This window comes from Anser cygnoides, chromosome 3, assembly GCF_040182565.1.
Source record: "Anser cygnoides isolate HZ-2024a breed goose chromosome 3, Taihu_goose_T2T_genome, whole genome shotgun sequence".
NCBI lineage: Eukaryota > Metazoa > Chordata > Aves > Anseriformes > Anatidae > Anser > Anser cygnoides.
The window spans coordinates 73,606,268-73,624,206 of NC_089875.1; the positions used below are offsets into that span (position 1 = coordinate 73,606,268).

Consider the following 17,939-nt stretch of genomic DNA (forward strand, 5'->3'; position numbering starts at 1 on the left):
TGAAGTGAGGAAGTAGCCAGCGGGAATTAAGCAGTGCTCTTTATTAGTTTATTTTATTAGCTCGCAAAACGCAACCCTCCTTGCCAGTATGGAATTCTTCTTTTTCCATGCTTCTGTTGAGCACTTTATGAAGTGCAAGCAGGTATGACACACGCTTCATTTCTTCTGGAGAAACGGGGCAGCATAAAACCAAGTCCCCTAGTAAGGAGCTATGGCACTGGGTAATTTGATGTAATACTGCAAAGCCTTTGGAAGCAGAACATCCTTCCACTCTGCAGAGTTAACTGTGTAGCCCAGAGAGGAGGCAGTAGTTGGAGAGCAGAGAGAAAAGAAAGCTTCCAAAGCTTCAGCATCAGAAATGTGCGGAATTGGTGCCTTGAGCCCCGGTGCCTCATTCCCCTGTCCTCGGTGTTTTCTGCATTTGGCTGCAAGACTCATACACCCATACCAGGAGCCACCAGTGAAGAGTTCTTCAGTGTTCAGTTTTGCATTTAAATGAGCGTAAAGTTCAGCGTCGTGGAATTTCCCTGCCTGGTTGTTACCAGATAGCTCGCTAGAGCTCAAGATGGGGTCTGGGGCATTCCAAATCATAGGCAGGAGCCTTCATCCCCCAGAGGAGTGTGTTCAGAGCTGTCCTGGCCTCCTCCACTCTAAACTGCAACTTCTTCTCTTTGTGTCTGTCATTTTATTTTAATTCAAAATATTTGGTGGAAAATGATTTAACAGAATTTAGCTTTGTAAACCTTAGATTGCTTTGGAAGATGAGAAAAATTCACGGTGTCCGGTTCAGAGGCTTGTTTCTTTTGAGATGATCGATAGCATAACATCCCACCCCACAAGAGGTGGGAGATGTCAGGCATCTGGCAGCGCGTACAGCCCCAGGGGGGCCGGCGGGAGAAGCACAGACTGCTGCAAACAAAGGCTGAGTGTTTTGCTGATGTGATTGCAAAACATATGTTTGCCCGGGACTGTTATGATCTTGGGAATAGGCGCGAGGCCAAATTTCTGAAGCAGCATACTCAGTCACACAAATATCTGCAAAATGTTAGCCTCCTGCCACTGCTGGGTTTAGCAGGCGTCATCGTTCTGGTGCGGCGAGGGAAGGTGGCGAAACGAGCCGGGGACAGAGGTGGTGGTGGTCTCAGCAAGAGGGGTTGGGACGGGTCGCCCAGGGAGGTGGTGGGGTCAGTGTCCCTGGCTGGACGTGGTGCTTGGGAACACGGCTTAGTGGGTGACAGTGGTGGCAGGGGGACGGTTGGATCAGACGATCCCGGAGGTCCCTCCAACCTCCGTGACCACGAAAGCCAAGGGCGCTGCCCTCGGTGCCGGGGGAGCAGGGCAGGCCTCAGGCCTCGCCCGAGCCTCCGGCCGGGGGCGCAGCCCCGGGCCTCCAACCTCCCCTCGGCCGGCTCGGGGGCGGCCCGGCCGCAGCTCCGCCCGGCGGGGAGGCCGCGCCATGGCTGGGGCCCGCCCGATGGCTGGGGCCCGCCCGATGGCTGGGGCCCGCCCGATGGCTGGGGCCCGCCCCGGCGGCGCCGGGCGCTGAGGCAGAGCCGCGGCGGGGCTGCCCGGGGAGCGCGGCGAGGCCCGGCCCCGCGGTGCCGGCAGAGGCTGGGCGGGCCGGGCCGGCGGCAGCGGCGGCAGCAGCAGGTACCCGGCGGGGGGCTGAGGGGCCGGGGGCTGCTCACGGGGATCCCGGCGGGGGGGACGGAGGGGGGAACGGGACTGCCTGGCTCGCCTCGGGCAAGGAATAAAACGCTGCTTCGGAGCCCTCTGGGGAAATCGAGCGTTTCAGCGCTTCAAGGCTTTTGTTTGGAAGGGGAGCCGGGATCCTCCGACTGCCGGGAGTTGCGGAGAGAGTGATGGGGTTTTGCTGGCTGGGGCAGGTGTAGTGCCTCGGAGATGCAGGATGCCTTGCTCTGGCATAAAGCGGCAGCACAGCCTGCATAACATAAAGGAGAACTGGCTCATTTGAGCTCGTTTCCTTCAGTGTCGCCGATTTATTGGTATCGAAACATTGTTTACAGCATGCAAATCGCAGCTTTCCTTCCAAAGCCTTCACCCTTTCATACCTTTCATATCGCCGTACACATGACAGCGTATAGAAAAGCCGGGCACTGTCCGTTTAGGTTCAGGTGCTCGGTCTGTGAGCTCACAACCAAAGTCAATGGGGTTGTGGTCTCCAGGCGGTTGGGTCACAAAGCCACTGGAGCAACGGGGCAGGAGTAGCACTGAGGTGCCCTGAGACTGCGCCAGCTGGACCCGCTCTTACTGTTTAGTTTTGGGGGGGGGGGGCGGAAAAACTGGAAAAAAAGTGATAGAGGTGAAGAGTGGGGAACCAGGGCTCTGCTTTCCTTCCTTGGGTTGAGAGCAGGCTGGGTGGCTTTGGGCGCACGCTCAGTTGCCTTGAGATCGGTCTTGAATCGAGCCCTATAGCCTGGGATGTTTATGAAATGCAGTCTTTTAAAGGATCTTGAGACATTCGGAGAACATTAACTTACTGATTCTTAAGGTGTTTAATCTATAAGGAAAGCATACTCCCAGTAAAGCAGCATTTCAGCTGCTGTGCTCTCACTGAGCGCTTTGGAGCAGAGCAGAGCGCTTGCTCTCAGGTCTGCATCCGTGCGTGTGCGGACATGTCCAGTGCTCGGGCTGAGTGACACCCCCGGGGGACCCAAGGAATGGAACCAGCATTTAGGGTACGTGGGCATCTGGGGGACTGCTGTTCTGGCACTTTAATATGAGTTGGGGTTGGGGTTGGTTTGTGAGAGACACAGCGGTTGCAGATGCTTCTGAATTAGATAAATGAACAAAATAGGAAAAACTGCTTGTTTTATTTAGCCTTGTGTTTAGAAATTATGTAGGGTTCGTGAGTGTTCTTTTTTTTTTTTTTGAGATAAAATAATTTATATTTAATCCATACTCCTTGTTTCTTAATCCATTTGCTTGCAAAAGCTACCCATCTGATAAGGTAGCCGCATGAGCAGAACCTAAAATACATCTTTTAAGCTGAGTACGCATCAGCTTGGTGATAAGAGCACAGGGAGATCAAAATAACTTGTCCTGTGAGGCCAGTGTGTCAGTCATTGTCGTTTAGATCTAAACAAGGAAACTCCGAATTTGTAGGCTGTCAGTGTCACCAGCAGAGAGATCTTGCTGTCGGTGACCTTTAAAGGGGAAGCAGGAACCAGACACAGTGAGCAGAAGCAGCCAGCAGCCTCCCAGACGGGTAAGTGCCAAAGCCTCCCTTGGAGAGGCAGTGCCAGCATCTTGGACACGGAGATCCTTTGGGTCATGTTATCCTAGAAGAGTGTAAAGCTCTAACTGAATGTTTTTAATGTCGGCTTCAGATGCATACCATAGTATCCTAAGCTGAATTTCCAGCACTGGCACGGTGGAGAAGTGGGGGGATTAAATCTACTGGGGAATTGTGCTGAAGAGGTTTGAACCCACAACTCATTTATTGTGCTGTACTTAACCCAGAGCTTGGATAGGAATGTGCTTAGATTACATAAAATGACCACTGGCCGTCTAGGGAAAAGTTACCCACAAAAAAGGTTGCCTCAGACTCATTTCCCTCTGTATACCTGTGCTGATTCATTTATATTGCATTACGGAATGTGACTTTCATAAAATTTTGTTTGAACCTAGCAGTACTTAGTGGTTAGTCAGGATACAGATGATTCGGGTGAAGATGTTAATCCAAGCGTGGTTTAGTGAGGTAAATTGATAATTATATTTTCACTTCACATGTGGCTTGTCTGTGACAAAATGTTCTGTTTTGGCTGTTTAGAGGGGCTTAAGTGAGTATATAAATCAGCATCTCTGGGAGATACAGCATTTGATATTGGTGCTGATTGTACTTGAGGGGAGCAAAATGACTCATTGTGTTTTAACCCAGGCAAGCAGTCTGAAGATTGTGGTTCACGGTTAGTGCTCAGCTGATGAATCCTGAATTACTGAAAATCAGAAGTTTGGTGGCAGTCACCATACTCATCTGACCAAACTACGATTGAGTTTTGGGAGAAGTTTTATGATAAGAGGCAGAGCTTTAGCTGCCAGGAGCCGGTAGCAGGGATCAGAAAAAGCATTTAGGCTCAACTATGGCGCAGTAGCTGTAGCTGGGGTTACGTGGCTGTTCCTGGTCTCAAAGCTCTGCATCCCTGCACGTAGCTGAACTCTGCTTCAGTATTTCAAGGTGGAATTTCTGACATTGGGTGTCTGTTTAGCAGTGACATTTTTTTTTCTTTTCATGTTTTAAAGAGGTTCAAAACCAAAATAGATGATGGTCTGTTACAGTGTTCAGGTACATTGTTCCTCAGGTATTAAAAAGCATCTCTTAAGCATTTGCAATCCAATTTTGCATCACAAGCTTTTACGTACGTTTGATAGGAGTGCTGTTCTTGACAAGATACTTTAAAAATTTACCTAAAAAAGGGCTTGATTGACAGCCTTAAGATGCAGGAAAGCTGTAAGTAGCGTGAGTTTCTACGTGCTGATGGATTTGTAAGTGGCCTTTGCTCAGCATATCTGTGCATGCCATACAGATTTTGGGTGGCATCATGGAGTTAGATAAATGAAGTGAGAGATTGGTGAGAGAGAATGGTAACTGGGAAGCTTAATTAGGTTTGCAGACTTGTCTCATTAACTCCTCTGCCTGCATTCTGAAGAGCTGTTTCTTGGTGTAAATTTGCATAAAACACATATTTCCTGGTTGAGAAGTCTCTGAAAAGACACGGTCTGATGGTTAGGGCATTAGCCTGTGACTTGAGACCTCAGCTCAAGCCATCGGTCTTCCTGTAGCAGCCTCGGTTAGACACACAGCTTTTGTGTTTCTTCTTTTTTGTCTAAGGGGGAGATAACACACTTTGCTGACTCTGCAGGAATGTCGCATGGGTTAAATACACGAGATGTCAGGTGCACGGCTGTGGCAGTGAGGAGGGACGTGTAGGCTCAGATGTGACAGGTATCCCAAGAACGGGGTTCCTGTGGTAACAATCGTGGCCACGCAGAAATGCGAATTACATTACATACGGGGACCGAGGTGCCCTTTCCATGATTTCTGAGGTAGCCTCCTCCGGCCCAGCGACACAGCATTTATACAGCTGAAGCCAGGCTTCTCTCCAGAGGCCCCCCTGTGTGGTGCAGTGGTTCCCCCGCCGTCAGCTGCTGGGCTTCCTGGGTGCCGAGGCGGCCCCAGTCCGACCGCGCAGCCACCCGGGCCTGGCTTCGAAGACCGAGCGCCTGCGGTGGATTATCGTTCTGAGGTATTACTTGCACGTAAAGCCTCGGTTGTGGTCGGCTTTCTGCTGAGCTCGGAGCTGGATTCAGCTGCAGAGTTCCTGGTTTGAATGGAAGTGGTGTGGCGAGGTTAACAAAGGAGGAAAGAAGCCAGGAGAAGCTTGATGGGGAAACCGCAGCGCTGAGGTCACTGGTGCGCAACCTGATGGTCTGGAATCACATGAAAGTCTCTTAGGCTTTTGTAATAAGCAAAATAAATATTGGTTGTTTACATCTGCTGCTCGGCCTGGGCCCCGCTCCTTTGCCGAGTGCTTGCCGGTGTCCCGTGAGGGGCGTCCTCGCCAGGAGGCCGCAGGGGAGACAGGCAGGGGTGCCGCAGCTGGCCCGGGAGGCAGCTTGCCCTCGGAAGGGAAGGTGTGGAGGGAGGTGTGTCTTGGCTGAATGTACTTGGAATGCATCGTGAAAGGCATTGTGGAGCTTGGAGATACAGCAAAAAACAAAGGAAGGTCCTCCAGGAGTGTTCTGGGCGTTATTTCTGGGCTGTCTGTGTCGTATCAGAGCATCGGGATGCTGGGAGTGCTTGGAGAAGCCTGGTGTTCTTCGAGCACTAGGAGAACTTGATTAAACGCTGATTCTGGTAGTCAATCACCTCATGACAACAAGCACATTTCTGTTCTCAGCACCCTCTGGAAGAAATGCTTTAACCCCCAGTTTGCAGATGGGAAACGGAGGCAGTGCGAAGTGCCACGCTCACAAGTCCTTTGCAACCTCCCTGTCAGAGCAGAGCCCTGAACCCGTGCTTGAATCCATGCTGTCATTTCAGGGCCCGAGGAGAACAAGGCAACTTCTTCAGTCCCCCAGGAAGCCCAATGTCACTTCACAGAGAGGGCTCGTTTTTTTCCTTCAGCGTGCCTTCCTAACGCTGCCTGTTCTGTGGAGCGTAAACACAGCAGTTTGGCCCCGGCATGCTTTAAAAATGTAACGCGTATTGACATGGACGTATTTTAGATTGTGAGGCAAAATATACCAGCGGTCGCCTCGCCTTGTTTCCGAAAACTTGTTTTTTTCTTCCTTGTAACTCCTCTGGGACAGGGAAGACTGAAACACAGTTGTTCAAGAATTAAACTTCAAGGTGTTTCTCTTGGAGTGGCTGAGCTGGTACACAACTGAGCTGGCAGACAACTGCAGGCCTCTGCTAAATTACACGATGTGTACCGACGTTTCTCTTGCTGTCATTTGCATGTAAGATGTTCCTCTAATTTGCTAGTGCGGCTGTAGCTGGGATAAGAAGCTGTAATATTACTGAGTAAGAATGGTAGGAAGCTTTGAGGAGAGAGGGGTTTTAAGAAATGAATTGCAGCCCACACCAAGTGGCATTGCTAGCGCCTTAACTGACAAGCAGGGTGTGTTTGTGAATGTCAGGACCCTGAGGAGGAAAAAGCCCCATCGCAACCCTTGCTGTCCTGTGGGATATGTGAAATGGCTGGTGATAAGAGCTGCTTCTTGGTCTCCATTTTCCCCAGTAAGAGAAGTGAGGGCTTCTGACACAGGTCTGAGAGGTGCTGGAGGCTGGTGGAGGCTGGTGGGCTTCGGTAGCTCCGAGATGGATCCGTGCTGGTCGTTTCCAGCTTTCAGAAGCTGGTTTTTAGTCTTAGCGGAAAGTTCAGGGAATGGTAACTGATTAATAAAATTGCTTCTCGTGCGATGAAATCGTGCAAATAGAAACCTCAGCTACGGACAAAAGGTGCACTAGTGAGACCAGTATTGCTTGGTTGTAACAGCCTTCACCTATGTAGGGAAAACGTAGCAAAATTTAAATCTGGATTTGGCAGGCAACTTTTAGGGGTTCTGTCTGCCCTCGAAGCCTAAAAGAGCTGTAGACACCCCTCTGCTCTGCCTTGCCTGCAGTGCCTCAGTACCGCAGGGTGCTCCCCCTCACCTCTGCCTGAGCCTGACCAGCTACTTACCCCGTCTTGAAAAGAAAGCAGACGCAGATGTAGATCAGGTACTTTCAGCAGTTTAAGACCTCTTTGAGGTCGGGGAAAAAGAAATCTGATTAGGGTTACAGCTGTTTCATTTCCTGACAGATGCACAGAGTGTTATGTGCTTGCTTACTGCGGATGTACACACATACATCAGTCTCGTTTTGTATCAGTGGCATAACCACACAGCAGCCGGCTCTGTACTGAACAACGTGTCCCGGACGCCCTGCCAGAATCTGCCTTATGCAAAATTTTCTGTGAACCAGGTTGTACTGTGCGCATACATATATATATTTGTGTGTTTTTTCTGTGGTTGACAGGGCCTTTGTTGTTGCAGTTTTTGTAGCTGGAGTGGGACTGTGCTCTGTAAACAAGTGTGACTAGTTCTGAAGTACTTGCAGAAAAATAATTTGCATTCGTACAAATGGTACTGGTGAAAGTACCGGTGTCAGAGTACCCCAAGTACCCAAATAAGCTCAGCTCTGAATGGCAAATTCTTTTCTTTCTTGCAACCACAGCTAAAAGGCTGTTTATAACCGAACGCTGAGATGGTGTATTTTTCTTTTCTAGGAACTTGGAATAAGAATTCCTAGACCACTGGGACACGGACCAAGCAGATTCATCCCAGAGAAGGAGGTGTGGTGGTGTTTTCAAGTACACAGTGAACTTTATGCTTTTAAGGAACACTCTTTTAGTAGTAACCCACATTTGGTTTCAGGACAGCTGCTGAACTGCAAAACATTTTCAGTTGTGATCACATTCAGTCCTGGTGAGACTTTGGCCACAGTTCTGATGTACAAACCAACGAGAGCCCGGGGGAACTCTGGAGTAGTTATGACACCTCCCGCACTGCTCTCTAGCATTAGAGAAACCCAATACTGTTCTGTGTAAGAGTGTGTGTTTCCTTGTGAACATCCGGATGTAGTTTCCTACTGGTCCACAAGGTACCTGCCCCTCTGCTCCGGGGTTACTTTTTCTTGAGCTGCCACTGCCATTCTGAATATCTGACAAACTGCAGAGTGCCGTGGCTGAGCATTGCTGGTGCTTCTCTTCTGAGCGACTGGTAGGAGAACTTGGAGCAGAGGAAAAGTTAGTAATATGCCTGTGGTTTTCTAGGAATTTCTGAGCCTTAAGCTTCAGTTTCCTTTTATAATTCTGTCTTGTCATCTTAGCTAGCTTTTTACTTGTTTTCTTCTTTTCCTTTCAGTAAAAAATATTTTTTCAGTTAGCTCGCTCTTGTTATAATAACGTAAGATGAATTTGGGGCATTCAGGAAGGTGTGAGTTGAGGAGAAGTCAATGTTGCATGAGAGAAAGTATAAAGGCAAAAATCTCTTTTTGCTGCTGATATAATCATTTGGGATCCAAATGAGAGGTGCTGAAGGGATCTCCTGCCTTGCTTTATGTGCACTGATTTAATGCCATTAGGAGAGGTATCTTATAATTCCTTTCATTGGGGGCCTGGGTGCTGTGGTAATACATTTTTTTTTCTATTTTATCAGTACTGCTCAGACAATATTATTAATCTCTCTTTCTGTTAACTCAGACTATTCAAGTGGGAAACGAAGACGCCATGATGCACACGCTGTTTGCAGATTCTTTTGCGACGCTGGGCCGACTGGACAATGTTACCTTGGTGATGGTTTTCCACCCGCAGTACCTTGAAAGCTTTCTGAAAACTCAGCACTATCTGCTGCAGATGGATGGTCCACTCCCTCTTCATTACCGGCACTACATCGGGATAATGGTATGCTGGAGCGTAAAGCAGCAAGCAGAAACAGCCGCTTTGGCAACTCTCTCTGATCTTTTTTAATAGCAGTGTTTTGCAGTTTCTAGTTGGCTAGGCATTTCATCAGAAGCTAAGGGGAAAAACAGAGTAGGTTTGTTTGTGTCTGTTTTACAAATTGTTTCATAAGATCAGTACTTTATGTTCATAGTTTCGGTAGGAATGCAAGGAAGAGAAAAAAGTCTGTTATAAAAATACGAATTGTTTATTCTTGGTTTCCTTAGTATCTCAGAAACTGGTTTTCAAGACAGCTTTTGTGTGTGCATGGTTTGTCAAATGCACCTCTCTCTGACTCGGTAGTGCCATTATCTGCTTCTGAATCCCTGAATTCTGAGCAGGTTTTCTGCCAGAAGTGGCTGATTTTATCATTTCCAATCTGCCAGTGCAATGGTCATTAATGGCCTGCTGAAGTTACACTGAAGATTTGCACTGCACCTTGTTTTGATGGGAAAAGTGTTAATGCTTGAATAAATGACACTGGATCTCTTCTTTGCTGAAAAGCTGCCCTTAATTCTTCTTGCTATGTGCATTCTAAAACCTGCTTTTGTTCTAGCTGGTAAAGATTTGCCTAGAAGCAGTCTTGCTTCCTCCACGCTGGAGAGTACTGTGCAGGACGGCATAGTGGCTACAGGTCATGCAAAAGATCTATGCCTGTACTTCTCTCTGGATGCAGGCATGGTGCACCTGTAGCCAGCATCATTAGAATGTAGACAAATGAGGAATATTTCTGTTATGAGAACAATAATCAAAACAGGCTTTTTGTAATTCAGCCTTTGAACACTGCAAGTCTTATTCTTGAATATTTTGAGGAAATGATGGCTTGTGACATTTGTTGTAATGCACTAACTTACTGTAATTGTTTTCCGTACCACAACCGTGTTTTCCTTTTTAGGCTGCAGCAAGACATCAGTGCTCTTACCTTGTTAACCTCCATGTGAATGACTTCCTTCACGTTGGTGGAGACCCTAAATGGTTGAATGGGCTGGAAAATGCACCTCAAAAACTGCAGAATTTGGGAGAACTGAACAAAATGCTGGCTCACCGACCCTGGCTTATCACCAAGGAGCATATCGAGGTAGATCTTTCATGGAGTAATGTGAATGTACCCTTGTTTTTCAGTAAATGCAATCTTAGGGTTAGGAGCCAGACAGGGTGAGAGATGTTCTGTGTTTCAGATCACTTTCATTTCGGTGTTTAGTCACTGCGATACTGCGTGCATGATATATCACTTGTGCTAACCCCGTAAAACTGGCATAATCATTACTGGTCTCAAACCACAAACCAATTTAATTTATGATACGCTGGTATTTCAGAGTTGTCATGTCAGAATTCTGTTGGTGCGATGCTGGTGTGGTCAGATGTGCACTTCCTTAAGTTGGATGCTGTCAGTAACCAGAAATCCCCGAGCATTTCTGAGATGGTGCCAGGCTGAACACAGATCACCATGTTTTTGTCCCAGTATTTGCTGGTTCAAACGCTCAGTTTTCCGAGCTCTAATCTCTCTGCAGGCATTTCTGAGTCCCTGGTGTTTACATCTAAGATAATTTTATTTGGGGGGGGGGGGTGGGGAAAGTCAGTAGTAAGAACAAAAGGAAAAGGCTAAATGCCCCCACACTGCCCCTGCATGGCAGTTCGGAGGTGACCGATGCCCAGGCTGGGAGTGGGGGAGCAGGAGGGCAGAGCAGCCCAGGGACGCCGTGGCAGTGCAGGGTGGAAGCCGGCCAGCAGCGCAGCACCAACCAGCCACAAAGCGGCTGCTTCTGCTGCTCTTTCCTCCGAGAGTAACCCAGCTCAGCCAGCTTTGGGTGTTCAGCGACAGCAGCTCTCACAGTAGGGGCACCCCTGCCCGGCCCTGGCCGTGGCTACTGGAGCAATTTTCCCTCCTCTGCCCTTCTCTTTACCTGTAGCACGGAAGTGGGTGCTGGGACTCGCTCCGCGCTGCCTGCCAGGTGGAGAGCGGAGGCAGGACCCTGGGCTGTGGGGGAGGACGCACGCTTTGCCAGGAGGCCCAAACCTCCCACACTTTCCTGCCTGAAGGGGAAGTTGGGGTTTGAAGCTTCTTGTCAAACGCAGAGCATTCCACCCACAGGGACCAGGCGCAGGGAGCCCAGCCTTGATGCCAGGTTCTTGCACAGCTGATCTGCCAGGAGGTGCCAGCGTTTTCCGAGTCTGTAAAGGCCGGTTGAAGAAAGAGGCAACTGTTGTGGTTGCGTCTTCACCAGAGGTGTGAGATTTCGACACAAGCCAGTCTGGCTTCAGTGCAAACCGTATGGTGCAAAACAGAAACCCCAACTGCCTCGATAGCTGCTTGGGGGCTGGAGAAGGGAGAGAAGTCACCAGGTCAGCTATCAGCAGGTAACCTGCTAACAGGTCAGCGAGCATGCAGAGAGTTAGGGCAGAAGGGAGCTAGGGAGCAACTGTGGATTTTGAAAAAATAATTTTATCCGTCAAATAAATGTGTTGATAAATTCCATGAAAGTGGAATCGTGGAACCCCTTTTTAAAAGTAATGCTTTTGTCTTGCATTATTTTTAAAGCAACTTCTGAAGACTGAAGAGAACAGCTGGTCCCTGGCGGAGCTGATCCACGCAGTAGTTCTCCTTACACACTACCACTCCCTGGCTTCCTTCACGTTTGGCTGTGGAATCAGCCCGGAGATCGACTGTGAAGGGGGTCACACCTTCAGGCCACCTTCCGTCAGTAACTACTGCATCTGCGATATGACAAATGGTTACCACGGGGTGGATGACGTTCATGCCAGCCCAACTGTGAGTATCCTGGGAAGTGTCTGAAAACTCTCCTTCAACTGAAGTAGTTTCTTTGTAAACTGAATACACCGAGGATACCCGTGCATGCATCTCTTTTTGTTCAGTGGGATTGATGAGCCTAACCTAGCTGAGGACTAACCTGTTGAAAAGATATATTAAGGAGGAGCTGAAATGGCACTGGGGAAAGCTAGCAAAGGAAGAGACAAAGATACAATCTCTCTTGTCTATTTTTTTGATCTCTTATCTGTTTGCCTATCTGAGTGACTGCTGCTGACCTCAGCTTGATAATGATACACGTCCTGAGTAGCAGTGGCCAGGAAAGCTTTTTATTCCACGTGTGCAGTGGAAATTTGGCTCTTCCTTTGATTCTAGTCTTTGATGCCCTGAGGTGTTTGTGGTGCATCACACGACAGATCGTTCGCAGTTTTCTGACCCTGTGTCTAAAACAGTACTTCCTGCCTGCAGCACTTGTGCTCACTGATCTGCACTTGCTTCCAGTTGGTGAGAAGCATGATGTGAACTGAGCGCTGGTTTAAGAGCAGCGACAACAGGATATTTTCAGTGTAGGTTCCTTGCTTGTGAGACTTTGCTCTAATAGCGTGGGTGGCACTCAGATTTTGTTGGATGAGCTTGCCGGTTTTCTCAAGGGGCAAGTTGACAGCAAAAGGCAGAGAGAAAAAGGGGCGAATAATTTAAATTGAAGATAACTTCATTTTGCTTTGTGCTGATGGATTTTTACAGGACCAGATACTGAATTAATAGCATATTGTGATGGTGCTGAAACAGCTCTTGTGAAGTCAGATTATCTTGCGCTAGCTGTCCTTTGAGGCTTCATTACATTTGCGTTTACACTCACTCTTCCTTTCCCTTTCGATATGTTTTCTTCAATATGTGAGCAGAGAAAGGGAAAAATACAGTTGGGTAGTAAATTGTGGTTACTTCCTCTATCAGAATTTCTGTTACAGCCCCTATTTTTTTCAGTTGTTAAACATTTAGATTAGCTAAAAGAAATTATTTCAATTTTATTGTGACAACCACTTGTTCCCAAACACAGTAAGTCTTAAAATATACTAAAAATACCTGAGATCTTATTGAGAAAAGATGATGACTAAATGTGAACTGTTAGGTCAGTACAGATTTCTTTCAAGAGCTGTTTTCCTGGAAAAATCAGTATTTAATGATGTAAATGAAGGAGACAGCCTGCATTTAAATTTTCTGGCTTGATGATTTCTACTGTAATTGTCAGTTCTTGTTACACAGGGAAATGAAATGTTTGTGTCTCCTTTTCAAGACTACAGAGTCCGTCTGTGAAGTTGAAGCTCTCATGGAGAAAATGAAGCAGCTGCAGGAGTGCAGAGATGAAGAGGAAGCCAGCCAAGAAGAGATGGCCACCCGTTTTGAAAGAGAGAAGAGGGAAAGCATGTTCGTGTGTTCTTCAGGTAGCACAGATGTACTGTGTATATGTGTTCTAAATCGCTTTAAGAAATAAGTGTTGTTTGATGTCTCAAAAACAGTACCTTTGCTTTGAAGGGATCAAGATTAGGGGTGCCTGGTTTTCTTGCAGGATCACTTAGAAGCAAAGCAGTGCCAAGATTTGTGGCACCCCAAACATACATTAATACTTACTGACCAATATCGTGTTTACTAGAAATTTATTTCCAACAGAAATGTGAAACTTTTAAACCTCTTTCATGAGGCGTTGTAAAAAGAAGTCCTTAGATGTAGCTTTTTAAGTCTACAAAACGTTACGTTTCAGGTGACTCTGAAATAACACTTAATCTGTTAGAAGCTTAGGGTTGTTGTGGGTTCTTCAATGTTTTCCTGTAAAATAAACTTGGCATGGAAGACTTAGAGGTCTTTTTTCAATAAGCTCTCTGTTCCAAACCAAGTTTCCCCTTTACAGGTTTAAAGACCTCCTGAGTTCAGAGCAAAGTACCCCCTAGACCAGAGGGATAGGGTGAAGACTGGTACACAAAAGAAAGGAAAAAAGATGTTTGCAGATCAGAAAGATTGAGTGTTTTTCATGGAATTGCCTCTAAAAAAAGAATAGCTGAATTCACACTAAGGTGTACCAAAGAATTTTATTACAGGTATTCCAGTGAAACTGTGTGTTTATTTAAAAAGCACAGACTCCCATTCTTCTGTAACAGTTCCCCTAGTACACTTCAGTTTGTTCTTACTGAAATTGCATGAAATTCTCTTTGCAATTAACAGAAGATGAAGAATCGGCACCGACAAGAGATGTGTCTCGTCACTTTGAGGATACCAGCTATGGTTACAAAGACTTCTCCAGACATGGAATGCACGTGCCCACCTTCCGAGCTCAGGTAACAAGGATGGGGGCTGCTCTCAGGAAGCTTGGGGTGCGGTCTGTTTGTTGTGTGGCAAATACCAAACCCAGAAATTGCTGTGCTGTAACTTACTGCCCCAAGGATGACAAGACTTAAAGCAGAAACCAACTGAACAAAACCCCCATACTGGATTATGTGCCCTGAGAGAGATTACATTAAAGCACAAGGCCTTCACAAGTTCATTTCTGAAATGCTCCATTCTGCATTTTTACTTCTTCTAAGGATTATTCCTGGGAAGACCATGGCTATTCCTTGGTTAATCGTCTTTACCCAGACGTGGGACAGCTACTTGATGAGAAGTTTCACATTGCTTATAATCTGACTTACAACACAATGGCCATGCACAAAGACGTGGATACCTCAATGCTAAGACGAGCTATTTGGAACTATATTCATTGTATGTTTGGAATAAGGTCAGTTTTGCTACGGTTTTTGTACATATCAGAATTGTTAGCATTATTATTATTATTTTTTTACTCAGACCAAGCAGAGCTATTTATTAAGCAAACATACATGTGTGGTTTTTTTTAAAAAAAAACATATTTGTATGTATGGGGAAGGGCCACTAGTGGTACAAATTAGACAGTAATTTATTTTCTGGAAGGAACCTACAAACAAGGCAAGTGAAATATCTGGTTCTTGAAAATGAAAGTGTTTTTATTTCAATTCTGAACAGATACGATGACTATGACTATGGTGAAATTAATCAGTTGTTGGACCGCAGCTTTAAAGTTTATATCAAGACTGTGGTTTGCACTCCTGAAAAGACCACAAAAAGAATGTACGATAGCTTCTGGAGGCAGTTTGAACACTCTGAGAAGGTACAGTGTGCGTGCGGTCTGAGGGACACGGGTGGGAGATCTGTTTGTCATGCTACCGCCACACCTACCCAGCTAGCATTTAAGCTTTGGCTGATGTGACTGGGATTCTGCTTGTGTTCAGTAAATTAATTCGGGGTATAGCACTTCCCAGACTGAAATATTTTTTCTTTTCATACTGTGAATGGCCCCAAAGCAGTTACTTTAGTTAAAAGTCTAAGTGCCTACTGCTGGGTTACAGTCTGAATTGCACCTTCTGGTAATATTTTTTAATCAGTGTTCATATCAAAGGCTCCATTTCTTGCTAAACTCCTCGTGAAAACAGTTTAGAGATACCGAATTATAACAGGGATACTATAACCGTGATGATTTAAGGGTGAAAAAAACTACTATATGTGGTTTGGCTTTTTTTGTTAGACTTACAAGCTTTCAAGCACATAAACCCTTCTTTAAAGCCCCGAACCTTGCATCTCCCTAACCATCAAAATCCAAGGATCATACATGTTCCTGAATGCAATCACCAGCCACTCTCACCGTCCTCATGGAAGTAACGTCAGTGAAACCAAACACAGCCCTTACATGCCAAAACAAACTGTCAGCTAACCTGCTGTCAGTGAGAGAATACTTTTCACCCCCCTCCACCACATAGTTTCTGATCTCCTCCCCAAAGAAATACAGTAAATACATTGAGAAGATGAGCTGGGGCACTCAAATTCGTACCTCTGGCAGCTACTGAAAGCCTCTATCTCAACAGAGACAATAGTTTTATGGCATGTTACAGTTCCTGGTGTGCTTCACCTCAGCTAACCGCTCCCATGTTGTTCAGGTGATAATTACCTGTGTTTCTCTCTCTGTCCCACAGGGGCAAACGACCTTATCACCTCTTCCTTTGCTAACAACCCCCTCCGCTCCACAGGTACCAACCACCCTTTTGCCTTCGACTAATTAATTAACTGAATTAAGCTCAATTTCAACAGTTGTTCCCAAGCTGCACATAGCCTGCTGCTGATGAAGGGCTTCTGTGCTTGAAAGCTTGTCTGTTTTTTTCCAGCTAAACCAGTTGGTCTACTAAAGGTCACCTACCTTTTCTTACGAACCTGGCCCTGCTTAAACGTACCTGTGCCCCGTTGCTGCACCGTGCTACAGTACCGGAGCGTTCCTTAAATCTTTCCTCCTTCAGCAAGCTTTCCTGATAGAGCTAATTAGCTGGGTAGCTGAAACGTGCAAAGCGCTCCCCCACTGCTAAGGCAAAAACTAATACGAAAACCACAGCCCCACAGACTTCCTTTTACCGAAGCACGTTACTGCGAGCGCTTTGCTAATGCACAACTTCTTTTGTTTCCCAAAGGTCCATGTAAATTTGCTTCTGGTAGAAGCTCGGATGCAAGCCGAACTACTTTATGCTCTGAGAGCTATTACTCGCTATATGACCTGATGCCTCCAGCTGCCTGTCGACGTTGGAATGTTGTGCAGCTGCGGTATGGCAGAGGAAGATACGAAGCCTCAGGACCAACGGTAGCTATAAATTAAGACGCCCATTGTGCCATAACTCCTTTAGTTTCAGCTATTTCCGTGTTTGGAATATCACTGCTGCCAGTAGGCAGTGAACGCTTGGCAGTTGAAAAGACAGGGTTGTGCAGAAGTGCTGCCTGATCATGGTATTTTGGCTTTAGACAGCACGGGACACTCTATGAACTTGTGGCAATATAGCAAATGATAGGTATATAGATCTTCTAAGGCAAATACAACAGGAGTTGGAGCGTGAAAAGAAGTGGGACTTGATGACATTTGCTTTCCCTACAAGAATAATTTTAGAAAATGTTGATGCTGCTATTTGTGCTGGTGGAGTGAACAGACACAGGCTGTTCCAGTTAAGCTAAAAGTGAAAGTGAGCACTGCTATTGTCTGAGCCTTTATTGTGTGTGGTTTCAAAAAAGCCTTGTTATTTAGATTTTTAATCAGAACTAAACCTCTTCTGTCCACACTGATGATTTGAAAGATAGCAGTCAATTTTCTCAAATAATTTAGCCTTAAGATGCTATAGGACATTTGTTCAGCATTATTTGGTGAGCTCCAAAGTGCAATGGTCTTCCTATGGAAAGGAGAGGACATCGGTCCTCCGAGCTTTTTAGAGATCTAACTACATGAAGTGTCGAGTAGCTTCTTGTCCTGTTTTTCAAGGGTGAACTGATACCTGTTCAGGAGCTAGGACAAGGTGTGGGAATGTTGTTCTAGACTGCCAAACAGTCCTACTGTATTACATGCCCAGCGCTGGTCTTACTGATTTTTTGCAGTTGCTTAAATAACTAGGCTAAATATGATCTATTTTTAGTAAATCAAAACATGATTAAAATGCTGACATTTAATATACAGTGGTTTTGGAGAACACATGAATACTTTTGTATGAGTGTGAATCGCTTTTTAAATTTGTCAGTATTATTGGTATTTTTTAAATAAAGGTAACAACTTTTTCTCTTGGTGTTTTTGTGTGGTTTAACTTCACATTTCTCTTCTTACTGGTTGACTCACTCGTTCACATACCCAGTGTACTAAAGACTGTTTTAAAATGCTTGAAACAGTAACTGAGCAAATGTACTTAAAATGACAAACCATGATTTTTTTCAACCAAGTCTAAAGCGGTAGGAGATAAAGTTTTAAAAAAACGTATTTATCTCTTCACTAAAATCACAGTGGGAGCACCTCTCACATACCTTCCTGGTATCCTCCCTCATTCCTTCCCTTAGTCTTCTACCCTCTATTCAGGTATGCTCTGCCACACAGGGTTTGCTGCTGCCTCACAGGTAAGGGGTGTGAGATGACTGGAGACAGCAAATGTATTTTTATATAACCACTTCTTTTCAACAACTAGCTCTAAATATCACTTGGAGATTAACAGGGATTTTAAAACGGTCCAGCAGTGAACTTAGTTCCAGATTAGGCTGCTGGTTTTCACAGACTACTGCCAAAAAGACCTCTGGCATCAAAAGGGATATTC

General features: G+C 46.1%; 1 protein-coding gene across 8 annotated transcripts in view; it reads left to right on the forward strand.

Annotated features, from left to right (window-relative positions):
• Positions 1-17,415, forward strand: part of SESN1 (sestrin 1) — a 75,471-nt gene extending 58,056 nt beyond the window's left edge. Inside the window, exons 1-11 of one of the 8 annotated variants that reach the window (XM_066993172.1) lie at positions 1,507-1,650; positions 7,794-7,859; positions 8,769-8,969; positions 9,901-10,083; positions 11,545-11,775; positions 13,067-13,214; positions 13,990-14,102; positions 14,349-14,539; positions 14,803-14,947; positions 15,807-15,860; positions 16,293-17,415. In XM_066993172.1, coding sequence (XP_066849273.1) covers positions 8,796-8,969; positions 9,901-10,083; positions 11,545-11,775; positions 13,067-13,214; positions 13,990-14,102; positions 14,349-14,539; positions 14,803-14,947; positions 15,807-15,860; positions 16,293-16,379 — 1,326 coding nt within the window. In that variant the 5' untranslated portion in view covers positions 1,507-1,650; positions 7,794-7,859; positions 8,769-8,795 and the 3' untranslated portion in view covers positions 16,380-17,415. Of the gene's footprint in view, positions 1-1,506; positions 1,651-3,210; positions 3,230-7,791; positions 7,860-8,264; positions 8,287-8,768; positions 8,970-9,900; positions 10,084-11,544; positions 11,776-13,066; positions 13,215-13,989; positions 14,103-14,348; positions 14,540-14,802; positions 14,948-15,806; positions 15,861-16,292 lie in introns of those variants that run through there. The other 7 variants (XM_066993175.1, XM_066993173.1, XM_066993170.1 and 4 more) reach the window with 7 other exon arrangements.
• Positions 17,416-17,939: the final 524 nt, after the last annotated feature.